Genomic DNA, 22,592 nt, shown 5'->3' with positions numbered 1-22,592 from the left:
GTCCATCCCACCAAAAGCAATTTATAGATTCAACACAATTCCAATAAAAATATCAATGGCATTCTTTAAAGAAATAGAACAAATATTACTGAAAATTAGATGGAATCACAAAAGACAATGAACAGCTAAAGCTCTCCTGGATAAATAGGGGGAAAATGATGGCATTACACTTCCAGGTTTCAAAGTATACTATAAACCACAGTAATCAAGCAGCAAGGTATAGGGATAAAAACAGACACACAGACTAATGGAATTAAAATATATCCCAGAAATAAAACCACATATATGGACAGCTAATCTGTAACAAAGGTGATAAGAATATATTGGAATAAGGAAAACCTCTTCAATAAACGGTGTTGGAAAAATTGGAATGCCACATGTAAAAGAATGAAACTAGGTTACTATCTTATACCATACACAAAAATCAACACAAAATGGATAAAATACTTAAATATATGATATGAAACCATAACATCTGTAGTAGAAAACATAGGCAAAACACTCCATGACATGAAGTTCAGATATATCTTTATGGCTTCATTTCTAGCCGCAAGGCAAACAGAAAAAATATAAACTATGACTACATCAAACTGAAAAGATTTTGCACAGTTTAGAGACAGCAACCAAAACAAAGAGACAGAATATTGAATGGCAGAAAATATTTGCACAGCATATATTTGACAGAGGATTGACACTGAATATATACAAACAACTGATACAACTTAACAAAAAGAAAACAAACAACCTAATCAAAAAGTGGGCAGAAGAGCTAAATAGACACACTCCCATGTAGATAAACAGATGGCCTGCAGACACATGAAAAAATGTTCATTATCAATTATTAGGGAAATGCAAATCAAAACCATGATGAGATACCTACCTCATACTAGTGAGACTGGCCCATAATAAAAACAAAACCAAAAAACAAGGCTAGAGAAAGTTTTGAGAAAAAGGAACCCTCTACATTGTTGGTGGGAATGTAGACTGGTCCAGTCCCTCTGGAAAGCAGTGTGGCGGTTCTTCATGAGACTAAAGAAGGACCTACCACATGATTCAGAAATTCCATTCCAGGCTATCTACCCAAAGAACACAAAAACACTAACTCAATAGGAAACCTGCATGCTTGTCGCAGCACTATTCACAATAGCCAAGATACTGAAACATGAGGTCCCAAAATAGATGAATAGCTACTCCTTAGCAATATAAAAGGATAAATTCATGTCATTTGTGGCAACTGGAAGGATTATACTATAAGAAATAAGCCAGAAGGAGCAAGGTAAATATTGGATGATGTCATGTATATGGAATATAGAGAAACCAAACAAAGGATCAGACAAAGACAAACTTTAAAACCAACCTCTGAAAGCTGACAGTAGATCTGAGGCATTCAGGAGAGGAGGAAAAAGGAGAAGAAGGGAGGGAGAAGAGAGAACAACAGATTATCATGGAGGGCTATCAGTGCTCTGGTGATGGAGAAATATGGTAACCACATCAAAGGGGAGTAATTCCACACTTCCAAATAGTAACAAGAGGGGCCTCCCTGGTGGCACATGGGGTTAAAGTTCAGTACTATGAAGCTACCTGCAACCACTGCAGCATGAGTTCAATCCCCTGCCAGGGAGCTGACCAACATGGTGCAGCAGACCTCGCCTGTCTCATGTAATATTTCCCTTATCAGTGTATTTCAGTTGATCTGCCTGTCCTACTCCCCACTCTGTTGCTGAATCCTCTCACCCCCTGCATCTCTAGCTTGTACCCCAGTTCTTGTATGCATAAATAAATAAATCTTTAAAAAATAAAAAACCCAAAACATTAACAAGAATCTAAGAATATAAGACAATGGTACTTCACTAAGAAATTAATTAAAAAATAAAGGTGATCAAAGAGATGTGACAACTGAAAAAACACAGAAAAGAAAAATACTCTAATTTATAAGATATTAAGAGACAGATCTCATATCACATACCAGCAGAGTTCATGTTAACTCTAATGTACTAATTCTAAATCCCAGCTGAGCTGAATTCATTAGTGAATCATATTACCCTCCTTCAAATTCTATATATAGGTTTTTTTGGTATGAGTTCTAGAACTACCCACGTGGGAAAGTGAGTATATTTACAGAAGGAAATTTCAGTCTAGAAAACATATGTATTGAGGTATGCACTTGTGTAACATAATTTCTATAATTTGTGCAATATAATTTCTCTTAAAAATCCAAGTCTCAGTAGGTGATAAATGAGATTTACAAAGAATTATCAAAGAGTTTCATTAAAACTGGTGTCTAGAGCACCAGAGGAGTTGGCCATGAGTTTTATATTGTTTAATGCGTTAACATATCACCATAGAAATACACTGTTGTTCCTATAAAAGAAATAAGAAACTTGGATTCACTTAATAGATATTAGCTTGATAACAATATTTGCTGAATGAATCAATTTGAAAAAGTAAGGGATATATGTATTAATAGAAGTCAACTGTCAGTATAGAGAACTGTTTATATGGATTTTGATTTGAAAACACTCCTCTGTCAAAAGCATTAGTGTAAAGGAAACAGCAAGCAACCTAGAAACTTAAATACATTATGAATAATGTCCCAGGAAAAATTTAACAAGATCAGTTCAAGTTAAAGATTCTGTTACGTTGGTAAGGGAGCCAAAAATGGTGAACTGGCTAACTATTACTTGAGAGCTTTCTACATGGAAAGGTCATGACGTTGCATAGAATGGGCTCAGAAAAAGTCTCAAAACTGCCAATTTTGTCTGAAAACATGGATCCATTCTTCACTAGTGTAATTTTGGTAAAATAGCTCAATCCCATCTATTAATAGGGTGAAATTTTACATTTCTTTTTGGGGGAGTGAGAGAAATAAGAGGCATTTCAAAGCACTATTTACAATAGGAAAAACATGGAAGCAACTCAAATGCCCAAAATTAGATGACTGAATCAAGAAGATGTGGTATAGATACACAATGGAATACTACTCAGCAATCAAAAAAGATAAACTCATGTCATTCACGGCAACATGGATGGAGCTGGAAGGGATTATGCTCGGTGAAATAAGTCAGAAGGAAAAAGCAAAATATCGAATGGTTTCACTTATACGAGGAATATAAGAGAATCAAATAAGATATAGGGAAAAATATTATATTGTTATTACAATACAAAATATAACACAACACAACAAAAATAAACAAATAGTTATAAAGCAGAGCTATCCTACAGGGGAGGGGAAGGAAGGAATGTGGGGCACTGTGGTAATTTGAATTGTGGTGAGGTTTAATTGGAGGGGCGGGAGTAAACATCGTTTTAAAATGAAAAAAAAAAAAAATGAGGCAGTGCAAAGTTTTGAGCCTTGTCATACTTTGGGATAGATGTTTAATAAAACAGAGATGCTCAAAGGCTTCCTTGAGAGGAACAATATCAATTCCAAAAATGTTGTCCTGAAATGACATAAGCCAATGCTTTTCTTCCTTCTGTTAAGTGCTATAAAATGATTTCACTAACAAAGCCTCATTTGTCTTTTCCGTATGATGGATCTTCTTCCTACAACTGAAATAGCCCTATGAGATCTAATAATAAAGGTGTGGTTTTTAAAAAAGCATCTGAGCTGCAGGATTAGTGTTCAGAGCTACATATTGCTGCTAGAGCTTTTTGAGAGTAGGCTCAGGAGGGAGAACTATTTTGTAATCTCACCTTCTAAACATCTTTTTTTGTTTTTAAAGATTTATTTATTTACCCCACTGAGAATGGCATACCTTCAAACAACTAGCAACAACAAATGTTGGTGAGGATGTGGAGAAAAAGGAACTCTCCTGCACTGCTGGTGGGAATGCAAACTAGTACAACCACTATGGAAAACTGTTTGGAGGTTCCTCAAACTGCTTCACATGGAGCTTCCCTATGACCCAGCAATCCCACTCCTAGGTATCTACCCAAAAGACACAAGAACACTGATTCAAAAGGATATCTTCACCCCCATGTTTATTGCTGCTTTATTTACAACTGGAAAAACATGGAAGCAGCCCAAATGCCCAAAAGTCGATGACTGGATTAAAAAGATGTGGTCCATATATACAATGGAATATTACTCAGACCAAAAAAAAAAAAAAAAAGAACACATGTCTTTTGCAGCAACTTGGATGGAGCTGGAAAAGATCATGCTTAGTGAGATAAGCCAGAAAGAAAAAGAATAATACTGGATGGTATATATACCAGAGACATTTTGTGGGGGTGGAGTGGGGAATGGCATCAAAAATGGGGGGACGGGAGGGAAATGCATGGGACTATGGTGATGGCACATGGGTGTCTTAGTGAGGGGAAACATATGGGGATTACAATTGAGATGAAAAAAAAGTGCAAAATGATGTAAAAATAAACTATTATATTATTAAAAAAAAAGATTTATTTATTTTGCATACAGAACTGGGCTACAGGCCAGAGGTGCAGGGGCAGTGAGAGGATTTACCAGAGACAGAGTGAGGAGAAGAACAGGCAGAATGATGAAGTACACTGCTGAAGGTAGCAGCAGGCAGGCTAGGAGAGGTCTGCTGTACCATGTGGATCAACTCTGGGGTGGGAATTGAACTCGCACTGAGGAGGCTGTAGCCAGCTTGCAGTGCTGCGTCCTAACCTTTGTGTCACCAGGGAGGGCACCTTCAAAACATCTTAATTTCATCTTCAAAACAAGAAATTTCAGAAAATAATTGGCAAAATGATTAAGGTTCATGTGAACAAACTTTTTTGTTATTAAGTTTGATGATAACCCATTATGATCAAGTCTGAGAGAGCAGATTCTAAGGGGACTCACATTTCTATTTGTAAATATAAGATAATGTTACTAGGATTCAACTAAGTTCTAATTATAAAATTAATGACAGGATATGCAATTTGAATGCCAAAGGCCACTAAGAAAGAAAGATAAAGAACATGAGTAGTACTGTTTTTTATAGGAATGTTTGTAGTTCTTGAACAATGCATGCATTTTCCTACTTTTGATTCTGAAGATAAGCTCTGCATTTTTACTTTTAAATGAGTTTACCTTAGATTCTAGGACAGCAAATTTAATGCACATAATTTCCTACATAGATTCTCCAAGCTAGGGCTAGAAGAAGAGAGTAAAGTTCAGCCAGTCTCAGCTTGTACCCTTGATAACTGACCTTGTAGAATGTGCTTTTTCTCTTTATTTCTACTCTATGCTGTGGGCACTCATTCATTCTTTTCTTGATGTGAAAGCACTTAGAAAGATAACTATGAGGCCATATGAAAGGCTCCACAGTACAAACATTTCCAACCTAGAGTAAGTTTAAAAACATTTATATTTAAAGGTATTTGTGTTTAAAGGTATCCAGTTCTTTTGCTTGGAAAGGACAGAAATTCATTCAAATATCTCAAGTAAAAACATCCATTTGTTGTAAGGCTACTGGGAACTTGCAGTAAATCCAGGAGAAAGTGAATTACTGGACCTCAGGAGGGTGGGAAACACATCTACCATGTGGCCTGTCTGCTCTCATTTCTAGCACTCATCTCATCTCGCTTGCTCATGAAATGGTTTTGGTATCCTCCTTTTTTCTCAAATGGATTTTGCTAGTACTGCTAAAAACTCAAGAGTAAGCAGAGCTCTGCAATAGCCATCCCAGAATTTACTCTACATGACTTCTCAAATTCAAACATGCCAAAAAAAAAAAAGGTAAGATGGGGTTTTGACTTTCCTAATGCATATTCATGATTAGGAAACTGGAATGATCCAGCCTCTAGTGTGTACGCCCTTTAATGTAACAGGGAGGTCCCCAGGAAAAGGGGAGGTGTGAGGTTCCCTGCCCAGGGAAGATGGAGTTAAGGAGGGAGGAGAGAAGCTGGAGAGGAGATTGAAGGAAGTAAGAGAGAAGGATGGAGAGAGCCTGACGGAGACCTGGAGGAGGCACATGGAGCAGAGAGATGTGAAGAAGCTGTGCTTGCTTTTTGTCTTGGGCTGGGTGAAACAGATGTGGGGGAGAGCCCCTGGAGGAGGTTAACATTTTGTTCCTTCTGTCTCAGATGTCCTGGGCTCCTTCTGTCCCCTTCCCATGGGTCCCCACCAGGAGGTGCCTTAGTCTTGTAATAGGTTCTTGGGCTGCAGTGGCACTACGTTGAGTCAACCCTCTATGACTGGTCATTTACCCAGTGGGGTGGGTAACTTTGGATGTTTGATTTGAAACTACTGTCTTTGCCTTCTCTTTGCTGTACACTAATTATATTAAGATTCCTTTACATTAAAGGGCTTACACACTAGAGTATGCTTTCTCTTAATGTGGTGGATGGCAGAATCAAGTTAGAGCAGGGGGTTTGGGGATTCTGGACACCCCCCCCCCCCACACACACACTGCCCTGTAACAGTTTAACTTTTTGGGCTAGATTTTAAGTTCCAGCTAGCTAGTCGATGATGGATGACTCTTGAGTCAAAGATCTACTTCTGGATTAATCAGGGATGGCCATGATGGGAGTGTCACATGGCACACAACACAGCACAGGGATGAGGACTACAATGTGCGGTGTTATAGCAACCAGCAGAAAAGGACATCAATAGCAGTGAAGTTGAGGTGAATATGAGGCATAAGCCAAGAAGGGAGAAAAATGAGTAGTGGGGAAGGTAGCATTCGGTGAGAACTGGATAAAGGGTCTGATTTGTAGTGAAATCTGGAGAGAAGGAAACTATTTGAGTAAATGACCTCCAGAGGGAAAAAAGACTATAAGTGAATCAAGAGACTGGAATATAAGGAGCAATATATACAGCATATGATATCAGAACACTCAGGAAAATAAATCTTTTGGTACTGGATATGTAGCGAAACTTTCCTTTTATGAAGTGTGTGTTCTATAACCAGAAGGATGACTATTACAAAGATAACACTGCAGGCTACCACCAACAGTATTCAGAATTTAATACATCCCATTTCCCATGAGAGAAATTCCTGGAGGACAGGGCCTATTTTGTGTGATTCCAGAAATGGCAATCCCATTCCTATGTCCAGTGCACATAACTGATCTCAAGAATGGAATCTCTAGATAACAATTTCCCTGATTATCAGAATTAGAAGTCCTAGACAATTTATCTGCTTCTAGGATGCAATACTGCCAAGTAGATAAACTGCTTAAAGTAACAAATATTATTTCATTTTACTTGAGACTACCATTGTGATATCTTCTTATAAATTATCTTCCTAGTTAAGCAAAGTTTACCTCGTATCATTTGAAATTTATTTTTTTTAACTATGTTCAAGAACTATTGTTTTTACCTGAGTAAGATTTATTAAAGACAGATAGATGTATATACAATAAGGAATCAAAAAATCAACTTAGCTAATTTTTAGATATTTTACAAAGGCCGCAGCAGTGGACAGGATCTATTTTTCAATCCTAGTTAAAAATGGGGGCAAGTGTATTGATTCTAAAGCTGTGATTACGATATTACCAGGAACACAGTTTTAGCATACTCTTTCACTTTTTGAGGAAGTAGCTACAGATATATATTTACAGGTAACAGAAAATGAAGTCTAGCCTGCAGAGTGGTCTGAAGCAGGAGGAGCCTATTTGGCCCAGATGTGACCATAAACTAGGCCTACAGAGACCAATATCAGATACAGTGACTCCTTTTATTACTATTTCCATCTAGGAGAGAAAGATCTTACTTATGTATGCAAACAATGTTTACTGAGATGTTGTGTGATTTACAATGTATTTGGGTTTCTTATCCCAAGAAATTACAAATTTATTTGGGGAGATGATAACACAATAAATTGAATACTAGACAATATAGTTATTAATAAAATATTAAAAAGAACTATTCTATAACCTGACATTCTCCACCCCCCCCCCCAATGATTTAGATGAAGATACATTATGTTCTAAAGATCAACTTCAAGGTTGGCACAAAGTTAATGAAGTTAAAGTAGAGGCCAAATCAGGATCCAAAAAGAATCCTGACAGGCAGAGTTAAAATTTACCAGGATGAAATTTGGACTTAAGGTAAAAGAAACATCCAAGTAAAATGAATAGATCATAGTTTCTTAGAAGGCTAGTGACATAACTGAGGTCTTTAAAGCTTAGCAATTGAGTACTGTGACATGCTGTCAAAACAATAACAATTACCACAAAAATCACTGATATTAACAAGTGTTTGCTTTGTACCTGGCACTTAAAAATCACATGTACTTTTTAATCCTCACAACAGCCAGTGAGCCCCACCCAGTTTGGTAGTATTACTATTTAACTGAAGCTCTATTTATCAAGTGATCTGGCTGAAGGTGAAAAGCAAGGATTTAAGCTCAGATCTGACTAAAGATCTGTATACTTTTCCACAATACCATGTTTTCTGTTTTGCTTCAAGTTGATGAAACTATTTCTCTAGAAAAAATTGCGTCCAGTGGAACAAGAGCAATAAAAAAAAAAAAAATACACCAGTTCTCTAATAGAACCACCTACTGAGAACAACCCAGAGAAATGTGGTACATTAGCAAATTGGTCCTGTTGTTGCTCATGAGTGTCGGTCAAGAACAGGGATACCAAATAACTAAAGGCAAGCAGGATAAGATTCAGTGCAGTAATCATTTCTGATAGGCTCAAAGGTTCACTGGCTTCTTTGTGCTCTATGAAATACTGCTGCCTGAAGAGAGTATAGAGATGTGACTATCAGCAAGTGGCAGTTTTGAAGTTTATTATCATTACCACTATGCAAATATACTATAAAATGCAACACAATGTTTTGGCCATAGCTTCTAACCACAGCAGACCCATTTTATATGGGGAATTTTTTTATGCTCAAAGAAAATGTCAAACCACCATTCACTTCAAATAGTAAAAGCCATGTTAAATAACTATTATCTGCATAAACTGAAGAGAAGGAAAGACTAAGTCATTGGCCTTGTGCTTGGTAGTGAGAGTCAGGAGGGGCAGCCTGAGCCACCGAAAGGCCGACACACATGGCAGGAAAGGGCCGTGCTTCAGGGCAACCTTCCTAAGTGCAGAAGGCAGTTCCAGGGGAGCACACTTGCTAAACAGGTTGGTTTTAGAGTACCATGTGCCTAAGTCCTCACATGATAATTTGAAAAGGATTCAAGCACTTTTACTGTTTTTTCCCTAATTCTCACAAAAGCAAAACTACCCATGGAAGATTCAAGACAGTGTCAAAAATTTAAATTTTCAGAAGCATTTATAATTCTTAATGTTACATTTAAAAATTTCTGCTGGAATGAAATATTTGCTCACAGTTACCTATAACTATAATTAGTTATAGGGTTCATTAATTGAGGGATCCTTCAAGTAGAAAAGGAGAGGGGCCGAGTGCTAAGAAAAGAGGTCCAAGGAGCTTAGAATCACAGAGGCACTGAAATATCAGTTTGTAGCCACAGGTAGCAACTGCAGATGATCCACAAGGTAACTGTTACTAGAAACTGGCCAAAATGCCAGGAAATCTCTGCTTGTCACGGGGAAAAATGAATTATTGCAGGAGAAATAAAACCAAACAGTTCCCTAGGTAAAGATTCATGAAATGCCACAGGAGGAAGGAAGCAATGTGCTCAGATGGGGCCCCTCAGGGGCGGGAGAGTCTGGGCATGTAGACAGACAGTGAAATGCACATGAACATACTTCCAGGAACTAGGAAAGTGTGTCAGGGACTGGGGTGTGTGTGTAGAGATTATGGAATTCTCAAGGTCAGGGCAGGAGTCCATGCAGGAAAGCAATTAGAAGTTGAGGAAAGAAAAAAAAATAACCTGAAGTTAGTTGCTGATTCGTGATTATCAGTGTGTTCTAAGTCTACATCTTAGTCTGAAATACCAGTAGAGCTCCTCTTGCATTTGTCGGGGTAAGCAACAGAGCATTCTCATAACTCTCACCGTGTAGCACTGAGAAGCTGGCTAGTTAGAAAGCAAAGCACGATCTTGAGCTGAGAGTCAGTGCCAGATGCTTACCGCCCTGTGTGCTGGCTTTCTTAGTAAGTGGGGACTAATGAAAATACAAACCCATTAACATACAGCAAGATGAGAGAATAACCCATCATCCAGGCACTGTGCCACCTTGGTGGCCATCAGAGGAGGACTGGTCTGGTCACTCAGAGTTTCAAGACTCTTTTCCAAAGTGAGGGTGCAAATCTTAGTTAGGTTTAATTTTTTAGTAACTTCTGTTCCCCAAATGGGAGGCACAGATAAGCACCAGAACAAGTTATTTACCACAATGATACAAGCAGCTTTTGAAAAACAAATATTCAATCTCAGTTTACCAGCCAAAGAAAGTAGTATTATGAGGCTGAGATTACCAGAAAAACAAAACAACAAAAAGGAAACAAACCTACAGGTTCATTTAAGATGAAAGGCATGAATTATTAACAGGTACCAAAGCACTGTCCCCCAAATTAAATGGATTTTCCTTTCTTACTGCAAATATTTATGCTTCATTCTTTCCTCCCTGTCAATTAGCATACACGGAGTGATGCTAAGATGCCAAAACCATACACTGCCAGTAAAGTGCATTTTGATAAGGAATACCAACTCTCTTGGGTTAGAAACTCCCTGTCCATGCTTGAACTACCCGATAGCGAGTTCTGTGCTACAAAGAGATATCTGACTTGAAGGATAGCTATGCCTTTAGAAGATAGCTATGCCTGTCAGAAGAGCAAAGGAACTCAAAACTAATTTCAGTATGAAAGAACTGTATTTGAAATATCTCAAGTCCAATTCAAGTTGATAACCAGAGTATTATTTTAAAAACTGTCACTTAACATTTACGTAACACTTTCAAGTTAACAAAACTCTCATATACATTACTTCAACTGATCTCCCCAACAGCAATGCCTAGTGAATATGAGTACTGCTGTTTAACAAAATGAAGAAACAGATGCAATGATTAAGGCGCTTGCCTAAAATTTCTCAACTAGTAACTGGCAGGGGTAAAACTGAATCCAGGCTTGTCTAACTCTGAAACTGGTGGTATTTCTATTTTACCAAAATGCCCCAGGAAAAAAGATAACATATTCTTGGATTTTTTTTTTCTGTAATATCCAATGATGCACTTTTGTTGGGTTAAATAAATATTTAAAAGCTTCTGAATGAATAAAAAAAAACTTTTATTAAAGCCTCTCATTTAAACTGTAAATATGAGTTTCCACAAAATATCTAGAAATTATACAGGTCACATATAGACAAGAATACACTAATTCTGAAGTAATGCTATCTGCTACTACCATCCACATGGTCAAGGAAAGCAGATCTTGGTTCTAAAAGCCCTGAAGGATACTATGACAAAGAGCAATTTGCAGTAAAGACCAAAAGTACAATTCAGTTCCCAGCTCTTTGGCTGACTCTAGACTGAGGCAGTCTTGGCCTCAGACTACTCTTCCTGCATTAAAGGGCTTCAGGTTTCACAGTTCAGGCCTTTGTTAATGTGTTTATTCACCTCTTTTTTTATATGCAACACAGAAAGTGAGCTTTCTGTTACTTCTATTCATTTCTGTAAACTGTTAGAACTGCTCAGGAATTAGCAGTTGTTTTTGATTTAGGATTAGAGTAGGTCTGAGACCAAGGAGATTTCCTCTATAAGGTTGTTAGGCTCAATTTGAGTTTTGTAAGCTACGTCCAGCACTTGTTTTTCTCCCTAATGAGGAATATAAGCTTTTCCTATTTCAGCCTGCATACACATACAATTTTTTTTTTGTGGACCCCCATATGGAAACCACAGAGCAGAAATGATTCACAAATGAAATGTGAAAGACAGATTAAAAAAAATATACTTACTTAGGAGGAATCCGTGAACCTGTGTTCACATTTGTGGTTGGGATCACAACTTGAAGAATGTGTTCAAGGGCTGTTAATCCACCAGCAACTTGAAATGCAATCTGATCCGCCACATTCTAGACAGAAATAAAAATATAAATTAGTCCAATTTTGCAGGCATGAAATAATAGCCAAATGAAAAATTTAGTTGTAATGTGAAACAAACTATCAGTTGGATTATTCTATAAATATTTATTTATAAATATTTATTGAACACTTACTTCTAATAATTGTAAGTCAAAAGTGGTTAACAGAGGTGACTGCTGCCCCTCTGAAGCTACATTTTAATGGATGAGACCAAAATTAAGCAATTATAACTAAAATTATTTCAACTGTTATATGCATCTTGAAGGAAAAGGAAAGGTGTGCTGATGGGCGAACACAACCATATATTGGGCAAAGGGTCAGCAAAGGTTTCTCTGAGAATGCTGAGATACTAAGACAGGGCTGATGTGATCCAAGTAGAGGAAATGAGTGTTTATACTGCACTCTTCAGCAATGTTAAAAAAAAAACAGATTATTTTATAATTAACATTACCCCCTAAAAGACAAACTGACTACTATAGTGCTTCCTCTCCTGGAACTTTTTTCTTCAGTAATACAGAATAATCTAATATTTAATCATTTAATTAACGTTCTTTTTAAAATTACTTCAACTCTTTTAGGGAAAATGCTAAGTAGCCAGTACACACACACTATATATATATATACATACATATAGTAGGCCACTATAATATTAATTATAATAATCAAACAACTATGTTTATATTTATACAAATGCAATTTCTGAGTTGTTTATGTTTTTTGTGGGAAGGAACTTCTCCAAGTTCTTTGCCTTCTTCTGGCATGGGGAGAGTAAGCATACTCTCCCCATTTTTTAAGCATTAGTTTTAACAATGAAGATACCTTCATCTTCAAGTAAAAACTGAATTGAACTGAAACCTGTTATACATTGACTTTATTACTCCCATTCCCAATTCTTATGATAAAGTCTCAACACCTAGTACCTCAGAATGTAATTGTCTTTAATGAAACACACACTAACAGAATACAATAATAATAAATAAAAAAACTAAATTAGCAGGCAATTTTAAACTGAGACATTCTCCAAGGGAGGAGGATGTGGGTAGAGGAGTCAAAACTAGGGAGAAAACAGCATAAGCAACTATGGTGATGGTTTTAGGGTGAATTGGTGGTGAGAATTTTACAAGGATTACACCTGAAAAGAGAAAGCATACAAGCATCATTGTACAAAAATAAATGATGTTTTATACACATGCACATGCACACACACACATACAAAAGGTAGTTAAGTCAGGTATGGGGAGGCCCTAATGCTTCATGTCTGGAGTACTCATAAGAAGAGGAAGATGCCAGGAGTTGCATGCACAGAGAAAAGGCTGCATGAGGACACAGCATGAAGGCTGCACACACCAAGGATGGGGCCTCAGGGAAACTCTCTCTGTTAACACCTTCATCTTGGTCATCCACTTCCAAGATATGAAAACATGAATTTATGTCACTTAAGCTATGCAGTCTATGGATTTAAAAAAAAAATTCACTCCATTGTAGACCAGTATTTTTGTGAAATGCAACACAAATGAAGGACTGAAACATTAAAAAGAAAAGAGGTAGTAATTAAGAGTCTGCATTCAAATATATGCAAGAAACATAAAACTACTGTTAATTTGCTAAAATATACTTTTGCAGTAGATGACTGGATTCAAAAGATGTGGTACATATACACAATGGAATATCATTCAGCAATCAAAAAAGATAACCGCATGCCTTTTGCAGCAACATGGATGGAGCTGGAAGGGATCATGCTTAGTGAAATAAGCCAGAAAGAAAAGGAAAAATACCAGATGGTTTCACTCATAGCAGGAGTAAAAAGGACCAGGGGAGAAAATAATAATAATGAATGCCTATATACCAGAGACATTTTACGGGGGTAGAGTGGGGAATGGGATCACAAATTGGGGGAGGGAGGTGTACACTGGACTATGGTGATGGCACAAAGGTGAGCTGGTGATGGGAAACCCATGGGGATTACAACTGAGATGGAAAAAGGCACAAAATGATGTAAAAATAAACTATTATATTATTAAAAAATATATACTTTTGCTTTGTGCATTTCCCTCCCATGTTCTTGTGCAGTGGCTCTAGCTCATGGACTACAATTTCGACAAGTTCTATGTTAGATGCCTGGTGTGCAAAGAGGATGATATTTTCCAGAGAAAACATGATCATATTACTCCTTGTTTAAAGCACACGAATGCCTTTTCCTGGCTACATAGTAAAGTTAGGCCCACACTGCTTAGCACAACTCCTGGCATGTGCTCCCTCCCTAACAGCCTCCTCCTTGCGTGCTCCTGTTCTTGCACCCCAGTCTCACATGTGGCCCAACACTTCTGTATACCCCATGCTTTTGCACATACTGTTTCATCCCAGAAGGGATGATCCTTAAGCTTTTCAACTTTGTATTCCATTGAAGCTCTGAGTTGTTTGAGGTCGGGGGGCCTAGTCTGTTCATTACTATAACTCTGACACTTCAGCAGCAGGGACTGCACTCAGTAAATGTTGTGTCAATGGTGACTGAATGAGTTTTGGGAAATAAAAATTGATACTTTTATATGATCTCACTTGTAAAAACACAGAGTCAAAAATTTCCCTGGAATGATCCCAAGATCACATCTTTGATTTTTGTGTTTGTGCATGCCTTGTAGAATAGTTTTTTATTAGAACTGAATTTCATACTCAAAAAATAAAATTCAGTTTTTCAAGACTGAGGGACACCTTAAGTCTCCTTAATAACCCAAAGAAAGGAACTTTACTTTTGCTCCATTTCAATATAAAGTCTTTCTATATGGATAACTCTCAACTCAGAAAAAAGTATATTATGCTTCAAATTGAGCAGATGCACAGATTGATGCAATCTGTCTGGAGAAAATGAGAAAGAACTAGGTCAGTGCTGTGGAAGTCGAGGGGAGAAGGACTGAGTAAAAGCAGGCCAGTTTAATGTATACATCTACATTTTAAAAACAAAACTCAAAGCCTTTTATGTAGTGCCAACAACATGGATGTGACCTCTTGAAAAACATTAGACATAGGTTCTAATAGACATTAAGCAGGAAAAATAAGCTAATTTCAGGATGATAAAGGCCATTCAAAGCCAAATTTTCATGAATGTATTATTGAAACTGAAGTTTTAATTTATCACTTGTAGTTTTTCAAGGAAATAAAGACAAAAACAAAACCAATGGTGAAATAAAGAAAAAGGGAACCTCCCAAATCTCCCATCAAGTCAAGGAGGATCCTGGTTCTGTGATCTGGATTACAGATGCAGCAAGTCACCCTGGACTCTCTCCCATAAGCATGGCCATGAGGTAAGATTACTTGGTGTACTAACTTCTGTATGTCCCATATCAATCCCTATCCACCCACCCTCTCTGCCCCACCTCAGAGCCCCAGCTGCTCCTTTGCAGGCTCCTCCTGAGTGGTGGCTCACTCACCTATACAGTCCCATGCTGGTGCACCAGGAATGTAAATACCTGACAAGTGAGTGACTCAATAAAAGGGTGGCCAGAAGAAAAGATCCATGAGAATAGATGGAGGATCTACCCTCACTGGATCCCATCTCCCTACTGGATCCCATCTCCCTCTCTCCCTCTCTCCTCTCTATCTCAATGTGGAAGAAATGATCCTGTGCTAGTCTAACACCTTCTCATCTCAGGGAGACAGAAAAGGATAACGAGCTGGATGATTAGCTGCCTACGTGCTGAAATGAAGAGAAAAACCACCTTCTTAAACATGTGGCATTAAATACTATATGCAAATGGAAATAACATTCATAGAACAGTCCAAGTAAACCTACAGGATGCAGAGTGCCTCCTATCTCTTCTCACCACACTCACTGCTGGGACAATCCTTGGGGTTTCCCACACACTGTTCTCTTGGCATTACTGGATGTTTTAACAGAACAGTGAGATTATAGGCCCCTCAAGACCATGTCTTCTGCTTGTTTATATCCCTCTCAGTGTCTAGATAAAAGCAAGTAGGCTGAAAATGCTAAACTGTAATTATTTTGTCTATTCAAACTGCTACCTTCTCAACTTGTAGGGTTCATGTGCTGTCTCTCAACCCGTTTAGAACCAGATCTAATGCTGCTTCCTCCTGAAAGCCTTTCCGGATCTCTTTCTGCATCCTGAACTGTCTGTCTTGTGGTTCGGATCACTTTCCACATTATTCCAGAGCTATTTGTGTTCGTGCCAGGCTGTGAAATTTAAACTCCTCTAACCCTACACGTGCAGTCAAGGGTTAAGCACAGGGCACATACAGTTTGGGCAGCAAATTTGTTCAATGATTGAAAATAGCTTTTTCTAAAAAGTGGACTAGGTACCTTTCCTTCTTCTGCTTATCTCTTTCCCAAACACTATGCATTTAAACATGGGAAGCTGTGATTCTCGGAGTTTTAATCTGATTGGAATGGGGGAAATGCTTCTAAGAGGAAATGTGTGTCTTTACTTGTGTACCTGGCAGAACACCTTAATAGCTCTGCCTTCCTCTGCTCCCTCCCACTGTGAGTGGGACAACTAATAGGATTAGATGCTCCATTTTAATAATGCAGCTTAGTTAAAGGCCAGCAAAAATGACAGCTTCAATCTGAATTACATGGCTTGGGAATCCATTCAATTATTAACTAGAGTAACTGTTATTACCTCTCCCAATCAAAGGAGAGGCAGCTGTTGATCTTTGGTGGCCTGCAAGGGCTGTGCCGGCCTTTGTACTTGACTTCTCTGTAGTCAGTAATTATGTTCTTTGTGATCAGGGAGGAAGACCTTCACTGCCTTTTGAAAGAGGTGACAGATGGAGAAAACTGTTTGCATGTTCATTATTAGGATAGGCTAGATTTGTTCTGAGCATCTGTTGACACTTTAAAACTTGTTTAGTGATCATACAAGTAGGTTTTGGGAAGTCCATATATTTAGAACTCAGCAGTCCAATTTATAGAGATGAGAGGATCCTAAAGTGAATTTTTTATGGTGGTTTTTTCCACAGGGAAAACTTTCCCAATACCTAAGACATATCTCTACCTCTTTCCTGACTTTACCTGTTAATGTTGGCCTAGAAGCAGCAAGTAAATGAGCTGGTTCTGTTGTGTGACTTTTCTAATATCACCTTCTTCATATTCCTATAATCTACATAAATTTTGTCTAGGCTTACATTTTCAGCTACAGAAACTCACACTTGAGGTTAAGAGTATCACCAGGGTAAAAGTATACACTTATGGGAATGTTGTGCTAAAATGAACAAAATCAATTTGCAGCTTGAAGACTTATGTAATTAAAGGTGTGTGGGGCAGATAGAGGCTAGAGAAGCTTTCCTAAGACAAGAGTCACGACTGCTTTGTGATGCTAATCACAAGCTGGACCCTCTGGAAGGCTCTCCCTGAGGGGACTGAACTGTGCCATTTTTGACCTGCCTGAACTGAGTGAGATGAGGGCAGAATGAGCACATGGGGGTGGTGCCTGGTTAGAGAAGAGCAGGGCATGGCACCTGAATGCTCTTGTTCTTTTTCTGTAGGCTGTAAAGAGACAGATGACCACAGATTAGTTTATAGAACTTGTTATTCACAGTTATTTTGATTTCCTTCATCCTCAATTTCTGCAAAGATGCCAAGTGACAGACATTGAACCAGGCCCAGCAATATCAATCCCAGAGAGAAATTAAAAATAGCTAAATGCGTGCCCTCCCAGGTAGTGCAATGGGTAAGGACGAAGCACTGCAAGCTGCCACAGTTGCCTCAGTGACAGCCTGATCCCTGACCTTGGAGGTGACCCACATGGCACAGCAGACCTCTCTTGTCTTGCCCGCTGCTCCCCTCACCAGTGTACCTCATCGACCTGCCTACTCTGTTCCCCACTCTCTTTGTTGAATCCTCTCACCATCCCTGCACCTCTGGCCTGTACAACAGTTCTGTATGCATCAATCAATCAATCTTTAAAAAAATAGCTAAATGCAGGACAGGGAGATGGGTGACATGAGGGGATAGAAAAAGAGCTGCATACACAGAGGAAATGCTCCTTTGACTAGCTCTTCGGGAAACAACAGGTGTCAGCATGAACAGTTTTCTGTATTGTGCTATCAAATTAAAAGACTAACGACCTATGGATGTTGTGCAATCCCTTTACTCTTGTAGCTTCTCAAATCCCAGGCAAACCACTGGTTCACAGCAGAATCTGAAAGACCTTAGAGCTTACAGGCTCTTTATTGAGACAGCAAGTGAAGAGGGAGAAAGTGTTCTCTGTACTCGATGCTTTTCTCATCATAATGCTTGCAGCTCTTCTCTGATTTTTCTATTATTTAATTGTAAATTATATTATACTGATTACTTAATCATAAGGTACACTGTGAGCTTTCAGCTGGGATTATACTTATGGGGGTGTCTAGCAAAAGTTAGGTATTCAGTAATTTTTGTTGAATTAAAGAATAAAAATACAGTCTAATTTCTGAGCTTCTAACACCAGAATTCTCTTAAGAGGAAGGAAAATTCATTAACCCAAAATGAGAGAGAAAACACTGAGAAACTACTTCCATTTGGAAAGTCAATGCCAGGGTAAGCTAGGAACTGGAAGTTGACAAACCAGTTCTTGGTGTTAGGCTTGTCTACTGGGGACAAGCCCAAAAAGGACAGATCAGGCATGTGGAGATTAATTACATTTTTTTATTTCCTGGCCTAACTTCGACATCAGGTTTTTTCTCTACATTCTCAAGGAAAGTAGTCTCTAGCACATTTATGCCCCTAAGGAGAGGGGACAACAGTTTTATGGAGTGAAAATAAACTTAAGTAGGAACCCAATTTTTTTGAGAAAACTCAAAGTGCCTTCCTGGAGAGATGAGAGTGACATGTGTTGAGGGTTTGCCACATGGCAGGTCCTGGGCTATTATCTTAGAAAAGCCCTCGCAATGACTTGTGAGTCTCGAATTACTACCCATTACAGGAAATCAGAAAAAGTCTCAGGAGAGGCAGTTATTTGCTTAAGTTTTCATTGCTAGTTAGTGGCATAACTAGTTGAACGGAGTCTAGGTTTATTTCATCTCTGAGTGTATGATGGATCTACAAGGAATGTTGCAAAAACTTAATGTGTGGTATAGAACTGTTTGACTTTTAGCATATTTACTATCAAACATCCAAATTTCACAAAATCTTGAACTAGAGTTATTTTTAAATAGCTCTAAATAAAATAAATAAAAATTTTATTTTTACACATAATTTTATTTTGAAATAATTTTGGATTTACTGAAGGGTTCCAAGGATAACAGAGTTCGAGTATGCCTTATTTCAACTTCATCTCATCTTAATATCTTGTATAACCATGGTACATTGATTTATTAAAAACTAAGAAATTAAATTAAAACTATACTATATGTGAACTATAGACTCTGACTGGATTTCTCCTAGATTTTTCTACTGATGTCCTTTCTGTGCTCCAGAATCAAATCCAGAAGACCACATTACTTAATACTATTATGAAGACAAATGAAGTTACTTTCACATTAGAAAAAGGATCCTGCACTCTCTTATATTAGCGTTCGTTAGCCCCCCCTACAGAAAAATTCTTGAAATAATCCAGACTCAGAGAATGTAAAGGAATGCCAAGTTTGACCATCACAAGTAAGTAAAAAAAGGAAATGAGGGCTAAATAGACTCTAAGGGACTGAAATATGAGCAGTTCTTTGCGGGGTGGTGTAGCTCTTGCAACTGTCAGGAAATGGGGAGAGATGTGCACACAGCGGGGGTGGAGGGGTGGTAGGGATAGGCCTTCGGTAAGGAGAAAGGGAATATGGGGTCAGGGGGTAGAAGAAACTCTCCTTGCAGCTCCAGTACCAACTGGCTTCACTACTTTCTCAGGACAGACTTTTTAAACCCTTTCCTTCCTAAATATTGGTGAAATCTCAGCAGGCTTTGCTTCCAGCTTCAGCACAGAACTGCTCAGTTTCTAGAGTTTGCCTTTCTCACTAGAAAGACTAGAAAATTTATTGCAAGTATTTTTCAAGACACAGCTAGGTTAACATGTAGAATCATAAGGCACTAGGAAAGTCAAGAACAGTTCACTTCAGAAATGACCCTGCTAGGAAAGCACTGGATCTGCTTAATTTAGTCCAGAGGAAATGAAAAGAGGAAAATGCTAGTAATAGGCATTGTTTTCTCAGGTGGATGATCTGGAGCATCCACTCTGGTTCAGAAACCTTTCCTCTGGCATCTAAAAGCACACATGGGAAATGGAAATAAGAAAAAAGCACAAAACCTGCTACTTAAGAAACTGATACAGAATGTGGCAAAAAGAAGGCAAAAGTGATGAGTCCTTGAGATTTGGGACTTAAAGATGATCATGTTGACCTATATTGTGGTCATGGATGAAAACTGCTTGACAATGCAGTTTCTGTTGCTTTTCTATGTTTCATATAACACTTTCTTATGTCGAAAACAATGTGAAAGGCTTTCGAGGCTATCTGGTCTGTCATCTTCATTTTGTTAAAGTAAACATGATCAAATGTTACTCAAGAGTTGATGCTGTCCTTTTGAATTCTAACATTAGAGCTGCCCTGTGTTAGTGCTCTTAAGAGAGTGAGAACAAGACTATTACTCAAGGCGAAATAAAATGCCTGATAATTCAAGGCAAACAAAACTCAGAGAAGTCATTAAATCAGGAGAATACCAGATTATCATATTCTTATTTCTTTATAAAAAGGCAATATAATTCCTTTTATAAGGAATACTCAAATGTATTTTAAGAAAAATTCAATAATCAATTTGCACTGACACAGTCTGAAGTAGGCTTTATTTATAAGTAAGCATGTATGTCCACATCCTCCCAATAGGGGGAGGTAAAAACACTATGTGAAAAATAAATGTAAAGATCATGTAAAATCTGTACCTCTGAAGACATTTATATGTCAACATTAAATGGCACACAATGCTAGGAGGCCTTTTTAGCTGGGAGGCAGGTGGGGATCTGAGAAAGATGGCAAAAATACAGTATGGGGGAGCCACACAGAAACACCATTTAGATTTATTAACCCGTGACACAATGAGTTGCAAAGTAATTATTGCTCCAGTAGTTATAACCCAGAACAATTACTGTTCTCTACTGTGAGTTCTTTATAGGCACAAACTATGTCATATTCGTTGGAGAAACTGTTAGCACATATTGAATCCCAACTCTTCTACTGATTAGCCATATGACATCAGGTAAATTGCTTATCCTCTTAATGCCTCAGCATTCTTATACATAAATGAGGGCGCACAATTTCCATCTCAGGTGGGTGTTGAGAGGATTAAATAAATTGGTGTGGAAAAAGAAGGTATTCATCATTTTCTTTATACTTTTGTCCCCTTTGTCTTGCTAGGTACCCACCAAAATTGTTACCAAACAAATATCAGTTCCTATTACCTGAAGGTTTTTGTTTTTTCTTCATATTTCATTTCCAGCTCATCTCATAGTAATATCCATGACAGCAGACTCTTATGTTCTTGAGGCCTGTTAATATATCCTGGGATTTTTGTAACATCTCAATTGTGCTAAAATGATTTCTCTTATAAATGCCTACATTTTAGCCAAGAATCTATCCTTTCACACCACTAGTCTCACCCCAATGTCACTTACTCAAAGGGATCTTTTTTGACTTCTAGGTTGTATTCAGTCTTTCTATTAAAACCCTGAACACCTCTGTATTTCCTCAATCATTTTCTCAAACATCTATCCTTTCTTTTCATTACCTGCTGAACTGCCAAGAAAGATATAACTTATATTTGCTATTTCCCATGTGCTTAGCATATTAAAAATCACCAGTATTTGTTGATCAGGTATATATACAAACACACACTCATGCATCCCAGGCATTCTTTTAAATACTGTCTCACAAGCACTGTCTCATATTATATTCACAACCATAGTAAAAGATTGATGCAATATCTATTCTAATTTATAGGAGGAAATTGCAGCTTAGAGAAGATAAGTAACTTGTTTAAGATGGTGTCATTGGGAAGAGCTGACAGCCTCTAGAATCTGAGCCTTAACCAATTGTCTCTCTTTACAATAGGCACCTCATATTTTCATTGAAATACCATGCCTGTAAGGTGAGTGGAATGAAATAGGGTTAGTTATGGGAAGTTTCCCTAGATACAATGATAGCACTATACACATAATCAATTAGAAAACTTGTAGATTAGATTTGGCTCAACACTGTTCCTAAGCGAAAGGTTACTGATGATATGAGACAGAAAGGACTTATAGAATCTAAGGGTTTGAATCTAAGAAGGAAATTTGAAAATGATCTAATTGCCTTATGATAGTCAAACAAGGCTCTTGAAGTTCCCATGCCCCATTTTGGAACTTAGTAGAGACAGGAGGGTTCTGCCATCAGGATGAACTGCAAACACAAGAAAAGGCCAGCCCAGTACCAATTATGGAAGCTAAAGCCCCACAATCCCCTTGTGGAATTGAATAAATATAGAAGGAGGATATCTTCAGGGACAACACCTATCAACATATCCACAGCATTATTAACCTTGCAGAGGAGCTTCTCAGACAAAATCTCCAGAAATTCATTACTAATAAACCCTCACTCCAAAAAATACCACGAGAAGTCTGAAAGCCAAAACCAACAGAGGAGTGAATAACAGAATAAGGCAAGGAATAAAATCACAACAAACAAACAAAATGACAAATACAGGCACCAATGTATCAATATTAACTCTAAATGTAAGTGGACTAAACTCATCATTAA

At 37.9% G+C, this 22,592-nt stretch overlaps 1 protein-coding gene across 4 annotated transcripts in view; it reads right to left on the bottom strand.

The window, feature by feature from the left end:
- Positions 1-22,592, bottom strand: part of SCAPER (S-phase cyclin A-associated protein in the ER) — a 398,115-nt gene that overhangs the window by 106,135 nt on the left and 269,388 nt on the right. For all 4 annotated transcript variants that reach the window (XM_004688004.2, XM_004688005.2, XM_012728648.1 and 1 more), the window contains exon 23: positions 11,763-11,878. In XM_004688004.2, the coding sequence (XP_004688061.1) occupies positions 11,763-11,878 (116 nt within the window). The remainder of the gene's footprint in view (positions 1-11,762; positions 11,879-22,592) is intronic.

Source organism: Condylura cristata, unplaced genomic scaffold, assembly GCF_000260355.1.
Source record: "Condylura cristata isolate star-nosed mole 26May11 unplaced genomic scaffold, ConCri1.0 scaffold00023, whole genome shotgun sequence".
NCBI lineage: Eukaryota > Metazoa > Chordata > Mammalia > Eulipotyphla > Talpidae > Condylura > Condylura cristata.
This window is presented reverse-complemented; position numbering and strand designations above follow the sequence as displayed.